The sequence below is a fragment of the Talpa europaea genome (genome assembly GCF_964194135.1).
Source record: "Talpa europaea genome assembly, chromosome: 3".
Taxonomy (NCBI): Eukaryota; Metazoa; Chordata; class Mammalia; order Eulipotyphla; family Talpidae; genus Talpa; species Talpa europaea.
In genome coordinates this window covers 1,925,212-1,945,092 of record NC_140069.1, presented here as the reverse complement: position 1 = coordinate 1,945,092, position 19,881 = coordinate 1,925,212, and the positions used below count along the sequence as shown (strand labels likewise).

At 61.2% G+C, this 19,881-nt stretch overlaps 1 protein-coding gene across 6 annotated transcripts in view; it reads right to left on the bottom strand.

Moving 5' to 3' along the window:
• Positions 1-19,881, bottom strand: part of TRAPPC9 (trafficking protein particle complex subunit 9) — a gene marked incomplete at its 5' end in the record, with an annotated part of 197,730 nt that overhangs the window by 56,474 nt on the left and 121,375 nt on the right. For all 6 annotated transcript variants that reach the window (XM_084230212.1, XM_084230214.1, XM_084230215.1 and 3 more), the window contains one exon: positions 9,311-9,453. In XM_084230212.1, the coding sequence (XP_084086338.1) occupies positions 9,311-9,453 (143 nt within the window). The remainder of the gene's footprint in view (positions 1-9,310; positions 9,454-19,881) is intronic.

The window sequence follows — 19,881 nt, the reverse complement described above, 5'->3', positions numbered from 1 at the left end:
AGCCAGCTGACAAGGGTGAGGAGCACGGCACTCACCCCATTCCAAGAGTCACGAGCCACTGGCAAGAGTTCCCGGGTTTCTATAGGCAGAGCATGGGGTGTCAGGCACAGCCGTGGGGGCTGCAACAGTCACGGGCAAGCGTGTTGCCGGGAGAGGGACCCATACGTGGAAACACTTCCCGGTTCTCCCTACCACACGAGGAGAAAGGAAGGACCCCAGCTCATGGTGGCGCTGCCACGGGGCACCCCAGGAGGCCCCTGTGAGCCCATACTGCCCACGGGCTGTACCACTTAAGGGCTGGTGCTCTGGTCCTCGGAGCACCCGGTCACCACCCAAGGATGCACCCTCGGGCAGGACCAAGGGGGTGGGCGGGGGGGGGCAGCACGGCTCAGCCAGGAGGACAGGGTCTGGGACCTTCTGTCCCACGACGACAGGCCTGGAGGGGAGAAGGTGTCAGCCGCGCCGCCCCTCCCTGGAGATGAGCAGGACGCCAGGAAGCGCACAGCCGCTGCTCAGAGATGACCAGCACACGTCACAAGAGTGGCTGCGGCATGGGAGCCGGGAGGAGTCAGGAGAGGATGAGCTGTGAGCCACCGAGGCAGCCCCACCATCCCCCGCTGCCCAGCGGGCTCCCCAGCTACGCAGCCAACACTGCCCGTCCTCACGCCGCTGCGTGGGTCCCTCATAGCCCAGCACGGGCCCAAAGCCAGCTCAGTGCCCCGCCCCAGGGTCCCAGCGGGTGCTGTGGTGCCACAGCTCACCGCAGCCACAGGCCTGACCTGGAGAACAGGTAGGGGAACAGGGATGGGTCCGCCCGGACCGCTATCCGCCCCCAGAAGCAGGAGATGCCAGTGCAGGAGGAAGGGGCTCAGGCTGGCCCCTGGGCCACTGACAGCCCAGTGTGACTTCAAAACACAGCCCTCCACAGGGGGCCTGAAGTCTGTGTTTCCTGCAGCGTGAGGCCAGGCTCTGCGGGCTCTGAGGGGGGGGGCGGAGGCCCAGGGCAGCGGCACCTGCCCTGATCGTCATCACCAGGCCTTTCAAGCCCCGCTGGGGTGGGCAGGGAGACGAGGCTCAGGAGGGGAGAACCATACTCCCTGTGCTGCCCGTCCCATCCTCCCAGAGAAGGACTCGGGGTGCAGGGTCCCATCACTCGCCAGGGGGCTCGCACGTGTGTGCACACATGTACACAAACACAGCCATCCCCAAAGGCCAGAGGCGCATGTGCAGCACCCACCCACCCACCCCCTCGGGTAGGCGCATCAAAGGAACCTATTCCTCGTCCCCCAGTGCTCAGCCGCCGCCCAAGTCTGGGCTCCCTGTGGGTGCCCCCCCCCCCGACGTTTAAGCACTCGGAAAATATTCATTAACACTGACAGCTGCCTACAAGCGCCTCTTCACTCGGCGGCGCACAGAGAAGCGGGCTCCCCGGGGCGGATGCCTAATCCGCCCCTGTCAAAGCGTCGTGAGAGCCTCCATCACAGCAAACCTGTCATCAGAAAAGGAAACGCGAAAGTCATTATCTGCAGAGGAAAACCCAAGTGATGGTTACAAGCAGAGGAGGTTCAAACACGCGGTCTTCACTCGGGACGCAGCAGGGCCACGGCCGGGCGCCAGGGGGGCCACGGTCCCCGGGGCCTGCAGCCTCACGCCCTGCCCGCCGGGACGCCCCGCTGGGCACGGCCACCTCACGCGACGACTTGCTGAAAGACTGATGCTCTTAGCGAACACACAGTTTGCTTTGGATTCTTGCCGGGTCCTTGGTTTGCTTGTTCCTGGCTCCAAGTCCTGAGGTGCCGGCAAGTCCAGGAGCGCCAGCTGGGAGGGGCCACCTCCGCGGTGGGGAGAGCAGGGCCAAGGCCCAGCGGGGGGAACGTTCTGGGAATCAGCATGATTATCTGGGGAATCGTGGTTTAGGGAAGGGGCCGAGGCTGCGGGTGGTGGGGGGTGTTCATTCCAGGCAGGGAGGACGGTGTGCAGAGCCTCCTTGAGGCGAAAATGCACCCACCCCACCTGAGTATGGCTTAGCTCAGCTAACCAGGCACACACCAACCGGGCACCTGCCCTATGCCAGGCACCGCTGCAGGCGCTCGGTCATGGGGGTGAGCGACACAGAGAGAGTCTCTGCTCTCATGGACATCACCCTGATAGCAGGGACGAGGGACAGAAAGATGGGGGGGGTGAGAAAATGTTAAATAAACTATTTTGACAATTTTATATAATGAGGAAAAGCGGGTCCGTGAAGTTGCTGAATACAGAGGGGTAAGGCCGCGCAAAGGCGGCGCTGCTCCTCCACATCAACCCAACCCAGTCGGTCACGAGATACAGCTTTTAAGAAAACACATTTACAAAAGCAAGGCACCGAGGAATAAATCTAACACGATGGATATAGAGGAAACAATTATGGAGAAAGTGCTCAAGTTTTATAGCATGATATTAAGGAAGATGAATAAATGCAAAAGTTATGTTCCAGGATGGGAAGATGACATTTTTGAAGAGCCACCTCTTCTCAGTATTATGTAAACTCAATACAACTCAATAAAAAATCCCAACGAAGTTTTAGTTTTGGTCAAACAAAAAATTTATTTGTAAGACCAGAGGGCTACGAACATGAAAAACAAAGATGAGGAAGATTTGGGGGCGGGAATCTGCCAAGCCGATGTCAAAAATTGCCATAAAGTTATGAGTGAACAGCCCAGAACAGACGTCTGGACATTTGGGGGCTGGACATGTGGCCACGATGGTGGTGCTGATTAGAGAGAAGTGTGCACTGAACAGTGTTGGCGCAAATAATTAATGCAGACAGAAATGCTATCACTCCCTTCCACCACGAACAAAAGTAAACTCCGAATAGACTGAATAACTAGACATAAAAGGCAACACCTAAAATCCTCCACAAGAAAACGCAGGTGGATAGCTGACTTTGAAAGTGAGAAGGGTTTCTCACACGCACTACGAGACACACACACTGTGAAGTGGGCTTGAGAGAGGGGACCAGGCGCACACGGGGGAGGCGGGCTACTCTCTCCAGCAGTGGGGTGACCCACTGGATCCTCAAATGCAGAAGAATGCACCTGCTGCTCTTCCCTCATCCATAAAAAGTTACCGTAAAATGGATTAAGGGCACGGACGGCAGGCTTGAAACTGCAGAACTACTAGAAGAAAAGAGGCGGGAAGCCTTTGACATTTGGGCAATGATTCTGGAGGAACCCACAAGCACGGGCAGCTGGAAAAATAACAGACGAGGGCGTTGTCCTGAACGGAAAGGCTCCAGCACAGCAAAGGAAAGCAGCGGCGCACAGGGCGGTCAGCACCGCGGGTGTTTGGAGGCCGCGCGTCTGATGGGACTTAACCGCTGTCTAAGGAACTCTGACAACTCAAAAAAAAAAAACCTGGTTAAAATATTAATTACTGCCTAAGGCCTTGAACAGACATTTCTCAAAAGAAGACATGAAATGGCCAACAGGCACCTGAAAAGGCGCCTTAACATCACTGACTGCCAGGGAAATCCACCTCAAACCCACACTATCCCCTCAACCCTGTCAGGTGGTGTCCGTGCGGAGACAAGGGCTGCTGGGAGTTAAGGAATGGAGAGAAACCCAAACATGCTGCTTCCCACACCTCCCCCCTCCCCTCCCCCTGGAAACAGCGCCAAGGGCTCCGACACCAGGTGTTGGCTAAGATGTAGATCAACAAGAAGTAGGGGATGTGCGCCCCGCCGCTTGGGAGCGCAGAACACGGTCCCCCTCTCTGACCCACAGCCCAGCTCTGAGGCTTGAGCCTCCATCGGCTCCTGTGAGTTCAGCACAGGACGGATTCTAAGGTGTTCACTGCAGCATTATTTATAAAACCACAGAACTGCTTTTACCTGAGTGCATGGCGGCCAGAGCGGACCCCGCAGCTGGCACGGCCACCCCTGGAGCCGCCCCGAGGAGTGTGCAGTTGAGGAGACCGACGGGCCTCGGCAGGGAGCCTCGTGCTGGTGGAGTCGGGTGAGCAGGGACACGGGTGCACTCAGCACGGCACGCAGTTGTCTCAAGCTTAAAGCCCCGAGTGCACTACATCGCTTAGAACGCCCACTGGCAGGTGGCAGTCACTCCGGGCGCGAGTGGCAGGGAGGGGACAGTGTCACAGAGAACTGTCACATTCCAATCCTTTCAACTGGAAGAATCGGGGCAAACACGCCTTAGCGAAATGTCCAAAGTCGAGAAATCTGTGCTGCGGGTAGGTTATGCCCCGTCCTGTTGTTTCTACCTGGCATGCTTTATATAAAGTGCTTCCAGGTGGCTTAGAATACTGACTTGGCCTGGGGTCCCCCAAAAGCAGAGCCCGAGGGAAGAGCTGGTGCAGGGGTGGGGGTAGGAGGGAGCGAGCAGAGCAGGGCGGAGGAGGGGTGCTGCCCCTGGACCCTGCGGGTGGTGGGCTCCCCCACTGGTCTCCCGAGGAGTCCTGGGGACTGTGCCTCAGAACTGGGCATCCGAGGCAAGGGGGGATTCTCTGCCAGGCGCTGGACTCGCTGGTCAAGCCTCCCCCATGGGGTCAGTGCTCTCATGCTTCACGCCCGCCCCAGGCTGCAGCTCTGAGCAGGCATTTAGAATTTTCCAGAAATGCCGAGGCGCTCAGCCAGCTGAGGCGAGGTGCTGCCAGGTCACCCCTGCATAAGCCCGTTGCCACAGCGATGGCTGCAGGGTGCGGCAGGCCAGGACGTGAGGCAGAGAACAGCACCTGTGATGCAGATGTATTTCCACAGTGAAGCGCATCTCCTGAGAGCAGAGCAGGGATAGAAGCTGGCCTCGGCGGGGCAGAGGAGGGCCTCAAGGAAGACCATTTGACTTGAGCCGCGAGACCAAGCAGTCGCGTGATGGTCTCGGGGCTGCTCCTGAGGAGACGCGCTAATGGCCAGATCTCGAGGCCGGGGGATCAGGGCGGAGCGGGCGGGGGGAGAGGCAGAAAATCACCGCCGGAGGAAGGGCGTGAAAGGGTTCAGAGCTATTCTAAGCGTGACGGGAAGCTATTTTTAGAGTTTAAAGCAGATGAATGACATGCATTGCTTTGGTGGGTTTTTTTTTTTTTTTTCAAGTTGAATTTCAATTGTGGAGAAGACAGAGCAGCACAAAGAACCCGCGGTCTCTCTCGCGGCGCAGCTAGAAATCACGGCTCCAGCGCGGGGCGGCTACGGAGACTCGGGAGCAAGTCGTGGAAGGTGGGCTGGGGGAGGAGGCCAGAGTCCAAGTTCCTCCCGTGGGGGTGAGTTTTCACTGCCCTCCAGGCCCGCACGCAGCGCTGAGGACGCCCCTGCCCCCAGGAGGCGCGGCGCCAAGCACAGGACGGGACCCCCGAGTCTCCTGTCCCCCCTTCCTGGCAGGAACAGGAGGGAGCCACGCGCACCCGGTGGGAAGCGCTCCCTGCCCCAGGAGCGGAGGCCCAGGACGGTCCCACCCGCTCTCTGCCCTCTGGCCAGGCAGTCCCATGGGAAGGGAGGGGCGAGCGGGGCCCTGGAACGTGCTGGGGAGACGAGCGGGAGAGAGATGAGGAGCCTGTGACGAAGGGGTGCACGACCAGGCCCCCCTGTGCTGAGCACCGGTGGGGGCTGGGACACCCGCCCAGGGCAGGGTCTGGGGACACACGGTGGGCGTGACACACGGTGCCCGCACGGCAGGCTGGTCCCAGGCCAGCGCGGGCCCCTCTGCTCGGTGTTGAGGCTTCAGACTTCAAACACGCCAAGCAGTGTGTGCCACTTGTTAACAGAAAGCCCTTAAGTCGTGAAAACTGATAGTTTTCAAACAAACATCAGCAAATTTAATAACAGGGCAATGTGAAAATGGGCCTCTTACACGTGCAGATCTTACTAATTCAGTGACACGTCAGGAGGACATAAAAGCCCCCAATGCCCTGTGAGCAAAGGCGGGACACGGGCTCCTGACCGCTGACCCCTGGGCAGGGGGAGCGGATCCACACACGCCAATAATCAGGGGGACGGCCCGGCGGGCTGGTCGTGGCAGGCTGTAGCGGCGGATGGCACAGGGCGGGTTCTCTGTGATCGAGCAGACAGGTGGAGAGTCCTGGAGCCCTTGGTGGCTTTGCAGGCTTTTATTGGGATTGACCAGGTACACGGCAGGCAGGGGTCCGGGGGGCCAGGGGCCTGGCAGGCCTCCCAGCCCAGTCTTCAGTCTTTCTGGGCTCCCTGGCCTTCTCTCCTGGCCTCTGCTCCTCTGCTGGTTCTCCGCACCAGGCTGGGAGGGAGGAGGCTCGGCGTCCGGCAGGGCAGCGGGCCCAATCCATTTCCACCCACTCCCTGACCACATTAGCGCAGCTCGGTGCAAAAAGACAATCCAAAGCAACTGATCTTCCAAATAGGCGTCAGCTGAGAGCTGTGACGGCCCCCTATGGAGTCGGTAACGAAGCACCTCTGCACGGTGCTTCTGCACCCCTCTGCTCGGAGAAGCTGCCCCTGCGTGTTTAGTTTGATTCTTTCACCACCCGGTGAGCGGGGCGGGGCTGAGCGGTCTCCAGGGAGGGACGGGAGGCAGGGGCGGGATGCCAGGCTCGGTACAAGTGGGGCAGAAAGCACAAGTCAGGGCACCAAAGGCCACGAGTGACACCTCACGCGCGACGCAGGAGGCCAGTCCACAGGCCGAGAGGAAAGCCGGCTTCAAAGGGTGCTCTGGAGGTCCAGGGTCCCCTAGACTAGGGCAGGCCTGCACATAGGTGTCCCTGCCTCCAGCGGCACCACCGAAAGCTCACTGAGGAGGAGGCACAGCGGCCCATGGCCAGACCCGGGAAGCCCAGGTGGCCGGGGCAGGAGCTTCATGCCCCTCGCAGTCTGACTCCAGAGCAGAGCACACGGCCTAGCTCGCATCAGCAGCAGAGCCACCTTCCATGTGTTCAGCCTCCTGGCCTGCTCGGGGCACCGATGGCCACGCGTGCGCCCAGCTGTCCGTGCACAGCAGCCTCAGGGCCAGGCGGGGGCCAGGGGTGTGCGCCCCTCAGGGCCTGCTTCCTGTGCGGGTGTGCTGACATGGGCTCTCTGGAATGCCTGCCCCAGATGATGATTTTAAGCGAAACGTCTTCCCCTGTGAGCAGGTTGAGACGTAAGGAGCTCACAAGGCATCCTGGCACGTCCACTTCAATCCGCCGCAGAAGTCAAGCGCCCGAGATGCCTGTAGTTTGCTGTGGTCAGGCCATGCAACTTGTACAGGTCTCCAAGGGAAACGGAGCTTAAATATTTTTTCAAAGTCACGACTTTTACACAAAAGACACTTGAATAAATGCAGTCTTGGTTTTTCACGCCCGATCGTCCTTACGTCCTCACTTGGCCCCACAGTGAGCTGTGTGTACCAGCTCCGAGGCCCGGGCCCGGGCACGCCTCCAGAGCTCAGACTCCAGCCAGGGAACAGGAGCCCAGGGCCTACCGACTCCACCGTCCTCCAGCATCCGCGGGGAGAAACACCACGGCACTTTCCTTGGCACCGTGCCAGACGTCTCCAGCAACAAACAGATGTGCTCCCCTAAGGTATGTGTATGCTCACGTGGAGGCGCTCGGCGCCAGGTCCAGGTGGCACCCACAAGGACGCAGAGCTGGCGCTCCCACGCCGTGACCCACCACGCAGGACATGCAGCGGCTCGTCATGCCCAACAGACCTTTCTTCTGACCTGCCAGGGCACCAGGGATAAAGGTGCCCCCCAGGATGGGGAGACTTTGAGCTAGATCACCTGGGAAGAACCCAGACAGTGGCCTGGGGACACTTGTGTCTCGGGGTGGTGAAGGAGCATGCCTGGGGAACCCAAGACTGGTGGTAGTGCTGGCAATGCCATCAGGAGGCACTTCTGAGGCTCAGTTCGCAGAACTGGGGAGCAATTTGACTTAGCAGGAACGGACAGAGGGCATTAAGAGACGCATGATCTCGGCCCCAAGAGCAGGGACAAGCAACGTGCTCCAAAGGGAGTGCCTGAGGCCACCAGGCTGAGGACTCAGAAGCTGGGGGTGGGGTTCCCCGGTGTGCCTGCAGTCCGGAGGTGGCACCGCCTCGTCTTAGGTTACTGGGAGCTGCAGGGCCCTGCCAGGGAAGCCAGACAGTGACTGGGGAAAACAAGGAGGTAACAACCTGTGCTGTTCCCCAGACTCCGACTATGGCCACGGCAGCCAGAGAGGCAGGTGGGTGGGTAGGCGGGCAGGCCCAGTCCACGCACAGAAAGACCCAGGCCCTCTCCCAGCTCTGCTGGCACAAATGCTCAGGCTTCCCAGGCCAGAGCTCGGGCACTGCAGACAAATCAAAACAGAGGCCGGTCTTGGCAGGCAAAGACCTGGGCTCTGCACTGAACATGTGCTGGGTGAAGGCTAAGCAGCAGCAGCCAGGCCGTTCATTTCCACTGAAACAATTTTCCACCGGTTGGGAAGGAAAACTGTCTTTCTCCGAAAGGCAAAGTGTTCGTGGCTCTCTCTCCCAAGGGCGTCTGTCGCCCACCCTCCTGTGGCGACAGCGCCCTGGCGCCCTCCAGGGAGGCCAGGAGGGGCTGCACGGGGTGCTCTCCTGGGCTCAAGCTGCACGGCAGCCCCAGCTCCGCAAGAGTGAACATCTCTGAGTAGCCCCAACAGACGGGAGGCCCCACGGGTCGGCGATCCAGATGTGCACCGGGCCCGGCAGCTGCTTAAGGGGCAGGGATCCAGGCCAGGGCTCCACCCCGCACCCCCAGAGCCCCGACTCCCAGTTCATCACCAGTTAGTCTGAGGTGAGAAATGGTCATCTACTGACATTTGAGAAGCCACTTCTGAGTTTGAAAGAGAGAAACTGTTGAATTTCTCTGTCCCTGGCAGAGGCCTAGGCCTGGGACGTAGGTAGGAGAAGCAGGGATCCTCGGGCAGAAAGGAACCACTGCTCCAGGCCAGGGGGTGCTCCAGAAACGGGGTGCTGAGATGCTGGATGGTCAGGCACTGCACATGAGTCTTACAGGGATGCCACAGGGACACAGGGAGACCTCAGACCCCGTGGGAGGCCACGAGTCACATGGCCAGCCTCAAGCCCCTGCTCGGGGCAGCAGGACCAGCCTGGACCAGGACCAGATAGGAGACGCAAGCAGGCGGCACAGCCTCACAGGGACACCACACGCAGGGCCTGATGACAGTGTGCTCTCCGCTCACAACCTCCGGCAGATGCCGCCACACACCCCTGCTCCCCGGGGCCACCCAAATTCCAGGGAGGCAGAGCCACTTGGCCACCAGCAGGGTCTGAGGGGGGGCCACGGTGAATGCGGAGCACAAGGGTGAGGTGGCGCCATCGGGCAAAGCAGGGCTCGGGCAGGGGCCGCTCACCTGGTGGCCGGCAGAGTGCTGACGCGGGTGAAGACAACGGACGGCTCGGCCTCCACGTGCAGCCCCAGAGACAGGCTCCGGTAGTAGCCCTCGACGTGGCCCGGGCCTCCTGAGTACTTGAAGTTCAGGATCGCTTCCAGGGTCTGGGAAGATGCAAAATGTGGCCATTAGTGCTCCACTCTGATGGGCGTTGTTCAGAAGGCCAGGCTGGGGACAAGCCCCCCAGGGGGACAGGCGCAGCCCCAGCCACCTCGCCGCACTGGACAGCTGGCACCTGGTGTCACCTCTCCTAGACGCCCGGCGTCCACACCCACAGTTCCCAGCCCAGGTATGAAAACAGAGAAGGACTCCAGAGTCCTTCTGTGGCTGGACATGGCGTTTCAGGAGACGTGCTGACATGGGCCTGGCTTGCTCACAGAGATGGGGCCGGTGGGGCTTAGAGCAAAGAGAGAGAGTCTGGCCCTTGGGCGACAGCCAGGGAAGCCCACTCGGGTCAGGTCGTGAGTGTCCTTGAACGTGGCAGAGCTAAGGTTAAGGGCAGCCACAGAGCCAGAGGGCCAGGGAGCAACAGGCCCCGCCGGGGATGCTATGGGCCCAGCAGGGCCTCTGAGGAGAGTGAAGACCTGGGAGCCCAGACAGGTGTGCACCCCCCACCCTGGGGTGCTCACCTGGAGGAGTCTGGAGGGAAGGACAGCAGAGGGGGCCCCCACCACAGGACAGGCAAGCCCAGCCCCCACCCCACCCCACCCCACCCACTATGAAGCAAAATCCTAAGCTCCAAGACAACAGCAGCTCATTAATAGGGGTGGGGGGGAGAAAACCTGGGCTCCTGGGGGAGCGGTGGCAGCTGCCAAGGGCGCAGGGGTAGGGCAAATATCCATTCTGGGGGGCTTGGGGGAGGCAGAAGTGCTGGGAGGGCCAGGAGCCCTTCCTGAGCCAGGATAGCCCAAACCTTCAGGGGTCAGCAGCTCCAGGGCAGGGCGCCCCCAGCTAGGCAGCGCCAGGCTGCTGTGGGGAGGAGAGCGAGGCCGAAAGCTCCCCGCCCGCAAGACCCAGGCACCACCGGACTGAGGCAGGACAAGAGAGAGGAGCCCTCCCCCCGTCGGTCGGAAGCCCGCTCTCGGCTGCTGAGCCATCTCGGCTCTCCAACGGCGAGACACCCCCACCCCATCCCCAACCCCCCCGCAGAGCGCAGCACAGAGAGAGCAGGTGCATGCTGCCCAGAGCGCCCATGCAGGACTCGAGGGCCAGGAGGTGCTGACAGCACCCCAGAGTCAGCGAGGCGCCGGCCGGAGGACGGGTACCAGGTCAGCCACCTCAGCATCTGCGCCTTAGTCTCTGGCTGTTCAAGAGGCCACGAACTCATCTGCCCCCCTAGACCCCGGCAGACACGAGGCGGAAGCGAGTCGGCTCACCAGGCAGCAGCCCGGTGGCGTGGGGTCCGTACTCCCGGCAGCTCACGCCGACACGGGCCGCGTGGCTTAGAGTAGGAGGGAGATGCGACCGGGAGTCGTGCCCTTTTCTTTCACATTTTTTTTCAGTCCTAGCAGAGCATACGGAGAAATCTGCCACCCGAACGCCCTCCGCGCAGCACGGGTGACCAGCCTGTCCACGCCGCGTGGCTCCTCCGCCACCTCCAGCAGTGCTGCTCCATCTGCACAGGCTGAAGCTCCGCGCCCTCTGCACAAGCCCCGGCCCCGCTGCTCCATCCGTGCCCACCTTCCCGTGGAGTCCTCCAGGCCTCAGGAAGTGGAGTCTGCGGTATCGGTGCAGCCGCTGCTCCCGCTGTCCAAGGTCAACCCTGCCCCCACGGTGGAGCCATCGCAAGCGTCCGGTCCAGCCACCTGATGTCCTGCTTGGCACAGCCTGGGGCAAAGACCGGGTGCAAGGGCACAGCACTCCTGAGTGAGGGGCCGAGGGGGCCGCGGGCACTAGACTGGGGAGGGCTGGGCCCCGCGACAAAATGCCGGGCGGCAGCTGCTGGGCAAGCTGACCACAGAGGTAACTTCAGGAGGTAACAGGGAGACTCTGGGGCGGGCTGGTGCTGGGCACAGGAGAGGCGTGTGGGAGGGGTCGTGCGGCTGCATTTCAGGGAATCCGACTCGCTGAGCTGACTTTAGACAGAGGCTGACTGTTCACAGGCGCACGAGCACTTGCAGACAGCAAAGCAAGACGCCCCAGCTGCCATGCCCCAGCTGCCGTGCCCCTGAGGGACGGCCATGCTGAGGTCCATGTGGGCCTTGGGGTGTGCAGGTTCCCAGCAGAGATGGCAGGAGGTCATGCTTCACTGTGGTCAAAATGCCACAGGAACCTGAGACAGCCATGCCCTTCTGGGGGGTCAGTAACCTCGCCCGGGACACGTCAGCCACACCTGGCGGCCAGCGGTCCTGCTCTGCTCTTAGGTGAATTGGGACTGTCCGTTCCAGAGGCACAGCCCTGGTGCTCCTCGGTGCCTCATCCAACGGAGAGAAGGGCCAGAGTCAGTCACCGCTGGACAGGCCCCTGGCCAGTGCACACACGTCTGAGGAACAGGTCTCCAATTTTGAAAGACCCGGGTCGGACCTGTCCTCATACCCCCTTCTGCTGTTTCGGTGCTGTGACCTGAAATCACTTGCAGTTTGTGATTCACTTCATAAGTCGAATGTGTGGGCCCAGCAGGTCCAGCGGGGGCTCAATCCCCAAGAGGCCAGCCCTACAGATGACAGAGGTCCGCAGCGCCACGTCCTAGCTAACCGCCTCTGGGCCGCCTCTCTCTGTGTTAACTGCACCTCGACGCCTCTGACTGCGGACCAGACACCCGTCCGCGGCGTGCAGCAGCGGGGCCTGAGCAGCAGCAGCCAAGAAGCAGCCTCTGCCCGGTGGCTTGGCACGGGGTGGTGGCAGGGTGAGGACCGCGGGGCCAGCCCAAAGCTCTGACTGGGGCTCCAGGGGCTACTTTCTTGCCTTTCCCTGACGCATGTTCATACTGTTGACCATTGTTTTATTGACCTGCAGGACTTCTTTCCTTCCAGATTTCTAGGAAGCTCAACATGCAAAGAAAATCGCTCCTTGCTTGTATATAAACTGCAAATATTTTCACAGTTGGCCACTGTCCTGGGCTTTATTAATGATGTTTTTGCCTTGCAGGAATTTTTTATCTTCTTGTATTTAGTGCATCAATCGTTTGCGCCTGTTTTTTTTTTTTTTTATGAGCCCTGAATTATGGTTAAAAACACCCCACGCACTGCAGTTATGAGAGCGTGCTCCCGTGTTCATCTACCACTTTAAAGGTTATCTTAACCTCTTTTTTAAATATTTGTTTATTAGAAGAACTGGGGCACAGGCCAGAGGTGTGGGGGATGAGAGGATTCCCCAGAGACAGAGTGGGGAGCAGAACAGGCAGGTCCACTGAAATCCACTGCTGAGGGGAGCAGCGGGTGGACAGGAGAGGTCTCCTGCGCCCTGTGGGTAGCTCCCTGGCCAGGATGGACTCAGGCCTTAGCAGTGACAGTGCTGAGACTGAACCCCCAGGCCCTCGGGGGGCCCCTCTTTTAACCTCTTAACTTCAGTGTCAAAGGTGGCAGGAAAGTTGAAAGTTAAATAATAAAAATCCAAACCTCCCTGTCAGCCCAATTCAACACTTGTTCACATTTTGCCCCAATATTCTACGCCAGTGTCCCTCTCTCTGGCAGACAGGCGTGAGAAGGTGCCTGCAAGCCCTCTCTGTTGTCTAGCTGCTGTTTCTCCCTTCGTAATTAATAATTAACGAGCGTGTTTTCTTCACTAAATTGTTACCCACTCGCTGTAGCCTCCATTGGTGGCTTTCTGACATCACTCACACTCCTGAGTCGGCTGCAAGGAGGTGGTTTTCTCCCCCGTTCACGTCCTCGGTGGCAGGTGCCCGTGTGGATTCTGGGATTATTTCACCCAAGGGCCTGCCCCGCCCCTCACAGGTGTTGAGGCTGCCGCCCTGATGGCCCCCGTCGGGCACCTGTGGAGCCGACGGCTGGTCCTCCAGCAGCCCCGCCACTCCTCGAGCACCACCTGCTTCACGGGACAAGGTGTTCCAGGCTCGTCCAGTAGCTTCCCTGCCCTGAGAATAAGCCTCTGCGCAGAAGAGGCTCAGTCTTCTCAGCAGAGAACAAGAGCAAGTGTCGGCTGCGCCCAGGGCAAAGCGAAGACACTCGCTTCCCAGAACTGTGCAGTGAGCAAAGCTGAGGAGTGCGCATGTCTGCATCTAGCCACACTCACATGAGGGCCTCCCTGGCGGCGCAGGGGTTAAGCACAGCACTGTGAAGCTGTCCGCAGCCTCTGCAGCACGAGTTCGATCCCCATCGGCCAGGGAGCTACCCACAGGGAGCTACCCACCTCTCCTGTCTCCCTGCTGCTCCCCTCAGCAGTGGATTTCAGTCAGTCTGCCTGTTCTGCTCCCCGCTCTGTCTCTGGTGAATCTTCTCACCACCCCCCACCCCGGCACCTCTGGCCTACACCCCAGTTCTTGTATGCATAAATAAATCTTTAAAAAAAACCTGAGGAGTACGTGTGTCTACATCTAGCCATGCTCGCAGGTGGTGTGCTCACAGATGCACACAGGCTGCATGAACGCGGAACTGTACAGCTACGTCTCTACAGGCCCACTCGGATATATTCAGGCCTGTTTCTATATCCATTTTCCACAGAGAAATACATGACTGTCGGGATAAGGATACACACACAGACAAGAACACACAGGAGTGTCACAGAGCGTTCACAGTGACGCCCCAAGTTCCGAACTCACAATTAGAATGAATCGTAACTTCCGCCCTTTCCACATCTGTGACGACCTCTAGCTGTAAGCACGGACTCCTGCTGCCCGCGCTGTAGTTGTAAGGCACACAGAAAGCGCCCCCGGCCGAGACCACGCGCCTCCTCGCAGGCGTCCAGGACACACGGAGGCCCGGGACTCCTGGAACCACGAGGAGGGCGTCCCTCCATGGCAGGAAGCTTCCCTCGGGGCCACGTCACCTCCCACGGCTGCCTGTTCAAGCCAGTTTCCAAGTGTGAACCCGGCTACAGCTTCATGGTGGACCCGGTGTGGCCTCCCGGGCTGACCAGCCCCCAGGGCAGAGGAGGAGCTGCAGCCCGAGGGTTCCCCTGCCAGCACGGCCCCCAACACCTGCGGGCTGTGGCCCCCAAGAGGTTCTGCATGTGGGCCCCAAAGAAGGGGATCAGGGTGGTGCCAAGACAGGCTGTGCCCAGCAAGGGAACACACGGACGCAGCGAGAGGCTGGGCTGCCCACCCTGGCAAAGCGTGAGCTTGTGCCACCCAGGGGTGCCGGCAGAGAGCCGCGGTCAGGAGGCCGCAGGCAGGCGGGCCGGCCCCTCCTCCCACCCAAAGATGAGGCGAGTTTGGCTTCAGCAAGTCAGGCCTAAAAGGGGCCTTGAAGTGATCAGGCCAGCCACCCCATCTTCTACCCGGGCAGCAGGGATCCAGAAAGGGGCAGGCGAGGAGCCCAGGCCTCCCTACCGCCCCGGTCCCTCTGGGGGGATGAGGAGCCCTCAGCACCAGGAGCCTCAGCCGTCAGGGAGTGACCCCGAGACAAGAGCGTCCGCGAGCTGAGCTCAGAGGGGCCGGCCCGGGTGTCCCCCATCTGCAGGCTGCGGCCAGGCGGCCCCCAAAAAGAAGCAGGATGGGCACAAAGGCTCACACACCATCTTCTCAGCTTCCTGCTTGAAATTTTTCAAAGTTCGGCGTTAAGAATCAACAAACCAAGGGTGCTGGAGCCTGGGGCTTTAAAAAGAACTGAAAGTTTGCAAACTCTGTCACGACCTTGCTGAGCACGCGTGGCCTCAGGATGGATAGTTGCAGGTGCTTTTTAGAAGATTCCCAGGCCTCCTAAGGAAGGTCTCGGCGGGGTGCCCCCTTTCAGGGAGATATTTGGGCCACAAGGTCCCAAGGCACCAGCTGGGCTCTGACCCCCGACCTGCACGCTCGCCCGGCGCCCGGGCCCTGCGGAGAGCCCGGGGACAGCTGGGAAAGGGCGTGTGGCAGCAGCCGGCCGGGGCCAGCCAGCCAGGCCCGCTCGCTCGGAGCGCGCTGCTCCCGTTTAGCTCCTCTCTGCTGATCTTCTCGGTTACACAACCCTCCTAGCCCGTGGCCTTTGCTTCTTCCCACTCCTGCAAATTTCCCTCTTTAAATAGAAAACAGAAACTTTCCAAACAGCACAGCAATTCCTGAAAAAAATTAAGACTAGAAATGCCACAGCGGCAGCCTCCTGCTTCTGGGGTTGACCCGAAGGAAAGGCGAGCGCGCACTGACCCCACGCGGGCCGCAGCCCCGCTCTCCAGAGCCCAGCGAGACGGTCTGGGGCGCCGACAGGTGCCGATGAGAAGATGCGGCGTGTGGGCGCGGCGGGCGCTGCTCAGCCACGAACGGAAGATGAGGCCTCGGGGGACCGCCGGGCTGGGCTGCGCCGGGAAGGGCCTCCCGCCCCCTCCGAAGTGGGAGATAAACAAACAAAACGCGCTCTTGGCTCTTGAGAACACACGGGGTGGGGGGGACAGGACCTCGGCCGGCAGGTACGGCTGCTGGATTGTAACCCAAAACTTACATAACCTCTTGGGCCAAGATCGCTTCAATGAAATAAAAAGTTTGAGGCAGAAAAAACGAACGCGGAAACTCCGCCTGCTTTGCCAGCCGTGGAGCCTGGAGGCCCCCAGCTGGCAACCTGGTGACACCCAGCCTGGGAGGCTGTTTCTCTGGCGCAGCGGGGCCCACTTCGGAGCTGCTCCACAGATCACTCTCCGGCTCAGCCAGCACAGCAGGCCAGAGCGGGGGACCCCGGGTCTCCCTGAGGCTTAGGGAGGGGCTGCGGGCTCTGGCTGCACCCGTGCAGGCTGCTCTGGGCCCAGAGTTTCCTCTTCTGGCCCATAAGGTGCCCCCTTTTGGGGAGGGCTCCAGACATCCTGACCAGCAGGAAAAGCAGCGGAGAGGGCAACCGCCTTGCCGGGCCACCGACTGCGCCGCACGGACCCAAGAGCTCACGGCGGGTCTCAAAACCGCCCTGCAGAGCATAGCGCATGGGCCCGCCTGGCAGGGGAGGGAAATGAGTGGCCCGTCCCGGGTCGTGTCTTTGTGAGGAACCCTGCTCTCCTTCCTTCTGTCCCCACCAGAGCAGGGCCCAGAGGAGCCCCTCACCCCGTCCAGGCCCGGGTTCACACAGCACACAGCCCCCGGGTACAGGGACACAAGCCTGCAGGCCTGACCCAGCCCCACCTGCTCCAGAGGCCACGATCACAGTCATCAGCATCCCCTGCCCCCGCCCTGACCAGACCAGGAGGGGCCCCTGAAGGCTCGTTTAACAGCCCGAGGCCCTCACACACTGTGGAACTTGTAGGTGGAATGAGGACTACACTGAAGCCTGAGGCCTGGGGCCCCACGCGGAGACCCAGGCCCCACAGGTGGAGCCAAAGGAAACAGCCCGACTGGAAAGCAGAGGAAAGCAGAGATCAAGGGGCTCCAGCTTCCCTCACCCCCCCCCCCGCCCGGCACCCTGCTCGCCTCCAGAGTCCGGGGCTCACCCTGGGGGTGAGGACATGGTCTTCCACTCCGCAGGACAACGTGGACAGGCGGCCCTGAGGCCTCTGCAGTGGTGGACCACGCACCCCCGCAGGTGCCTCTCCACAGTTCCCAAACAGACCACATGCCGGGTGGCAGCTGGGCACCCCTCAAACCCAGCTGCCCCCCCGGGAGGGCTGTCTGTTCAGTGTCCCCTTCCCCCCGCTCCTCCACAAGGCAGCGGAGAGTCACTCGGTCTGTTCAAAAGACAATCACTGAGTGGTCACCCTGGGCTGGACACGGGGCTACAGGCCCTGCTGCGAGTGTGAGCAGAGGGCCAGGCAGCTCTGGAGAGGCCGAGTGGAGAGGAACCGGTTGAGGCTCGGGGCAAGGCCGGCCAGCGCGGCTGACCAGCGCGAAGCGGGGAGAGGGAGCTGTGCAGGCCGCAGGGAGGCCGGGCTTTGCCTGCTGAGCTACAGTGGCAAAAAGAAAATCACAACTGACCAGCAGACGTGCCTCACACTTGGACGCCGACTCCCAACACACTCCCACGGCCTCTGCCCTGTGGCCTCTGCCCCACGGCCTCTCAGAGGCCCATAAAGAAACCCCGCATTTCTAACGTGCCCCACTAATCCCCGAGGTGTCGTGCAGAATTCAGTCTGCCCAGCTCTCAAGTCCCTGCAGGTCGCCGGCAGGCCCCGGGAAACTGTCGCGCCCGTGCAGATGCCAGGTCCCTCCACACGCAGGCCCCAGCCTGGCTCCCAGCCTGGGGGGCTCGGCACACACCTACTGCACGCACACAAGCATTAAGGGGACCCCGGGGGGCTGGCAAGGACTGCAGCCCCTGGGAGAATCGATCTCTACTGTACATGAAGCCTGCGCGTCCGCAGATGCCACTGATTCCCTGACGCTCAGCTGTGTGCGAGGAAACACGCCCTGTGTGCTTAGTGTGCCTTTGTGGCTGCACCCACCCAGGAGGAACCCCCAAAGACAGAGAGCAGCAAGATAACGCCAGTCGCAAAGGAGTCACATGTGTGGGCGGAGACGCTGGGCCAGGGTAGGTGGGGGCGAGCGGCCAGACGAAGCCCTGGGGTGAGGGCACAGGACGTCAGCGTCCTCCGTCCTCCAGGAAACATGCTCTCGGGTGGGGCTGCACCGGCGCGGGCACAAGCCCGGAGGCCCCAGAGCAACGTGCAGCAGCTCAGGCTTCCAAGCCAGCGAGGACGGAGTAGGGGGCTCCCGCGTCCCTGTCTCCGTGTCCCCGCCCCTCTCCAACGGTCAAGTGCTTTTGTAAGAGCCCTCGGTTGTGGCGTCTCCAGCTAAGTCGCACCCCAAGAGACGAACTCAACCTGGACACAGACCTCAGCGGCACACGCGGGGAGCTCCGCCCTCACGCCAAAGGGGGACGTGGCACCAATGTGGGCGCAGGCTGAGGAGCAGAGGCAGGACCGGGAGCCTGGAGAGCAGCTCTCATGTCCCCACAGTGCGTCCCCTGGTCCTGCTACGGAGCCCACTGCACGGACAGCCCGGCTTCCTCCGCCCTGGGGCCGCTGTGTGGGGGAGCCAGGGAGAAGGGCACAGGCCTCCCAGCCCGGCCCCGCGCCTGCTGCAGGACGGGCTCCCAGCCTCTCCTCCGGCCAGACGGGCAGCAGCGGCTCAGGGTCTGCCCAGCCAGCGGTCGGTGCCACATGGCCCTCGCCTGCATCAGAGGCCGGAGCCCACCACATGCAACGCACGGTGAAGAGCCGCCTTTGTTTTTCCTTTCAGAACAAAACACCATCTCCTCGGGAAAGGAGCAGTTTCACGCCCAGACGTGTGCTCAGCGACCCACAGAGAGCACTTAAGTGATTTAAAGGCGCTCAGGATGGCTGGTCCCTCACACAAGCCGGGATCAGGCTGCTGAGAAGCTCTGGGTAGCAGACGCGGAGGGGAGACGCACAGCTCACGATCTGCCACTACGTCTCACTCTTACATAAGACGCAGCACGAGTGTGAACGTTCCCGGCCCAGAGGCACCAACTGCTTTCTTTTCAGTGTAATCTGGGCAAGAGACCCCGCAGAGGAGGGGGCGGGGCGCGTCCCCAGCCCCCAGGCTCAGGCCAGGCTGACGGCAGGCAGCGCGCCCAGGACGGGCCGGGGAGGGAGGGCATTCTGGGCCCCGCCGGAAGGTGGTACAGGCCAGTTCAAAGTCACCACTGCAAACGCAGAAGAAGCGTTTCCCAGCCACAGTGTTCCTCCAGCAAAGTCTTTCCACTTCCAAGGAGAGAAATACAGGAAACTGGTGAAAAGGGAAGAAAGCACAACCATCATGTCTGAGATCCGCGGCGCAATAAGTGGCAGCAGGACGGTTTCTCATGCACAGCGGACATCAGACACCCGGGATCCTCCACGGGGAGCAGAACGAAGAGAGAGAGGACACTTCTCCCCACGGAAGAGGCCCCACCAGTGAAGGCAGGAGGAGGGCGGGCACCCCATTTGCATGTCCCAGCCCACACAGGCCCACACCTGGGTGCCAAGGGCTGTGCCGTCGGCCTGGGCGCGGGGGCTGAGCCGCCAGGCGAGAGCAAGCATCTCCGCTTGTGCGACAGTGCCCACCCACACCCTCGGGAGGTGGCCCTGCCGTCGGGGATGTGCGGCTCCAGGGACTCTCCACCTGGCCAGTGTTTCAGTGGTGACCCCTGAAGGCAAGTTGGCCACCGGCTGCTGAGGCCAGCGACAGGGAGGGAGGCGACACGCGCCCCACAGCTGTCCCCATGCGGGTCTTCACCTCCAGGGCCCGGTCGCGCCCAGCAGGTGCCCGCGCCACCTCCTTCCCGCGCCCAGTCTGGGGGTGTTTGCGCCCAGCTACGTGGGCTCCTGGCCTTACATCGAGGGAATTCTCTACCAAAGTAAAAAAATAAAGTTACTTCCAGTTCCTTGAAATGCTGCTGGGAACAACTTTATCACGCCAAGTGAGAAGTTGGGTCAGAAGAAACCAAGACAGCTGACCGCCTTTAAAGCTCAGACCGCCTCAGAGCCACGGCGCGCTGGCCCCGGGCGCCCTGCCCCCTGAAGGC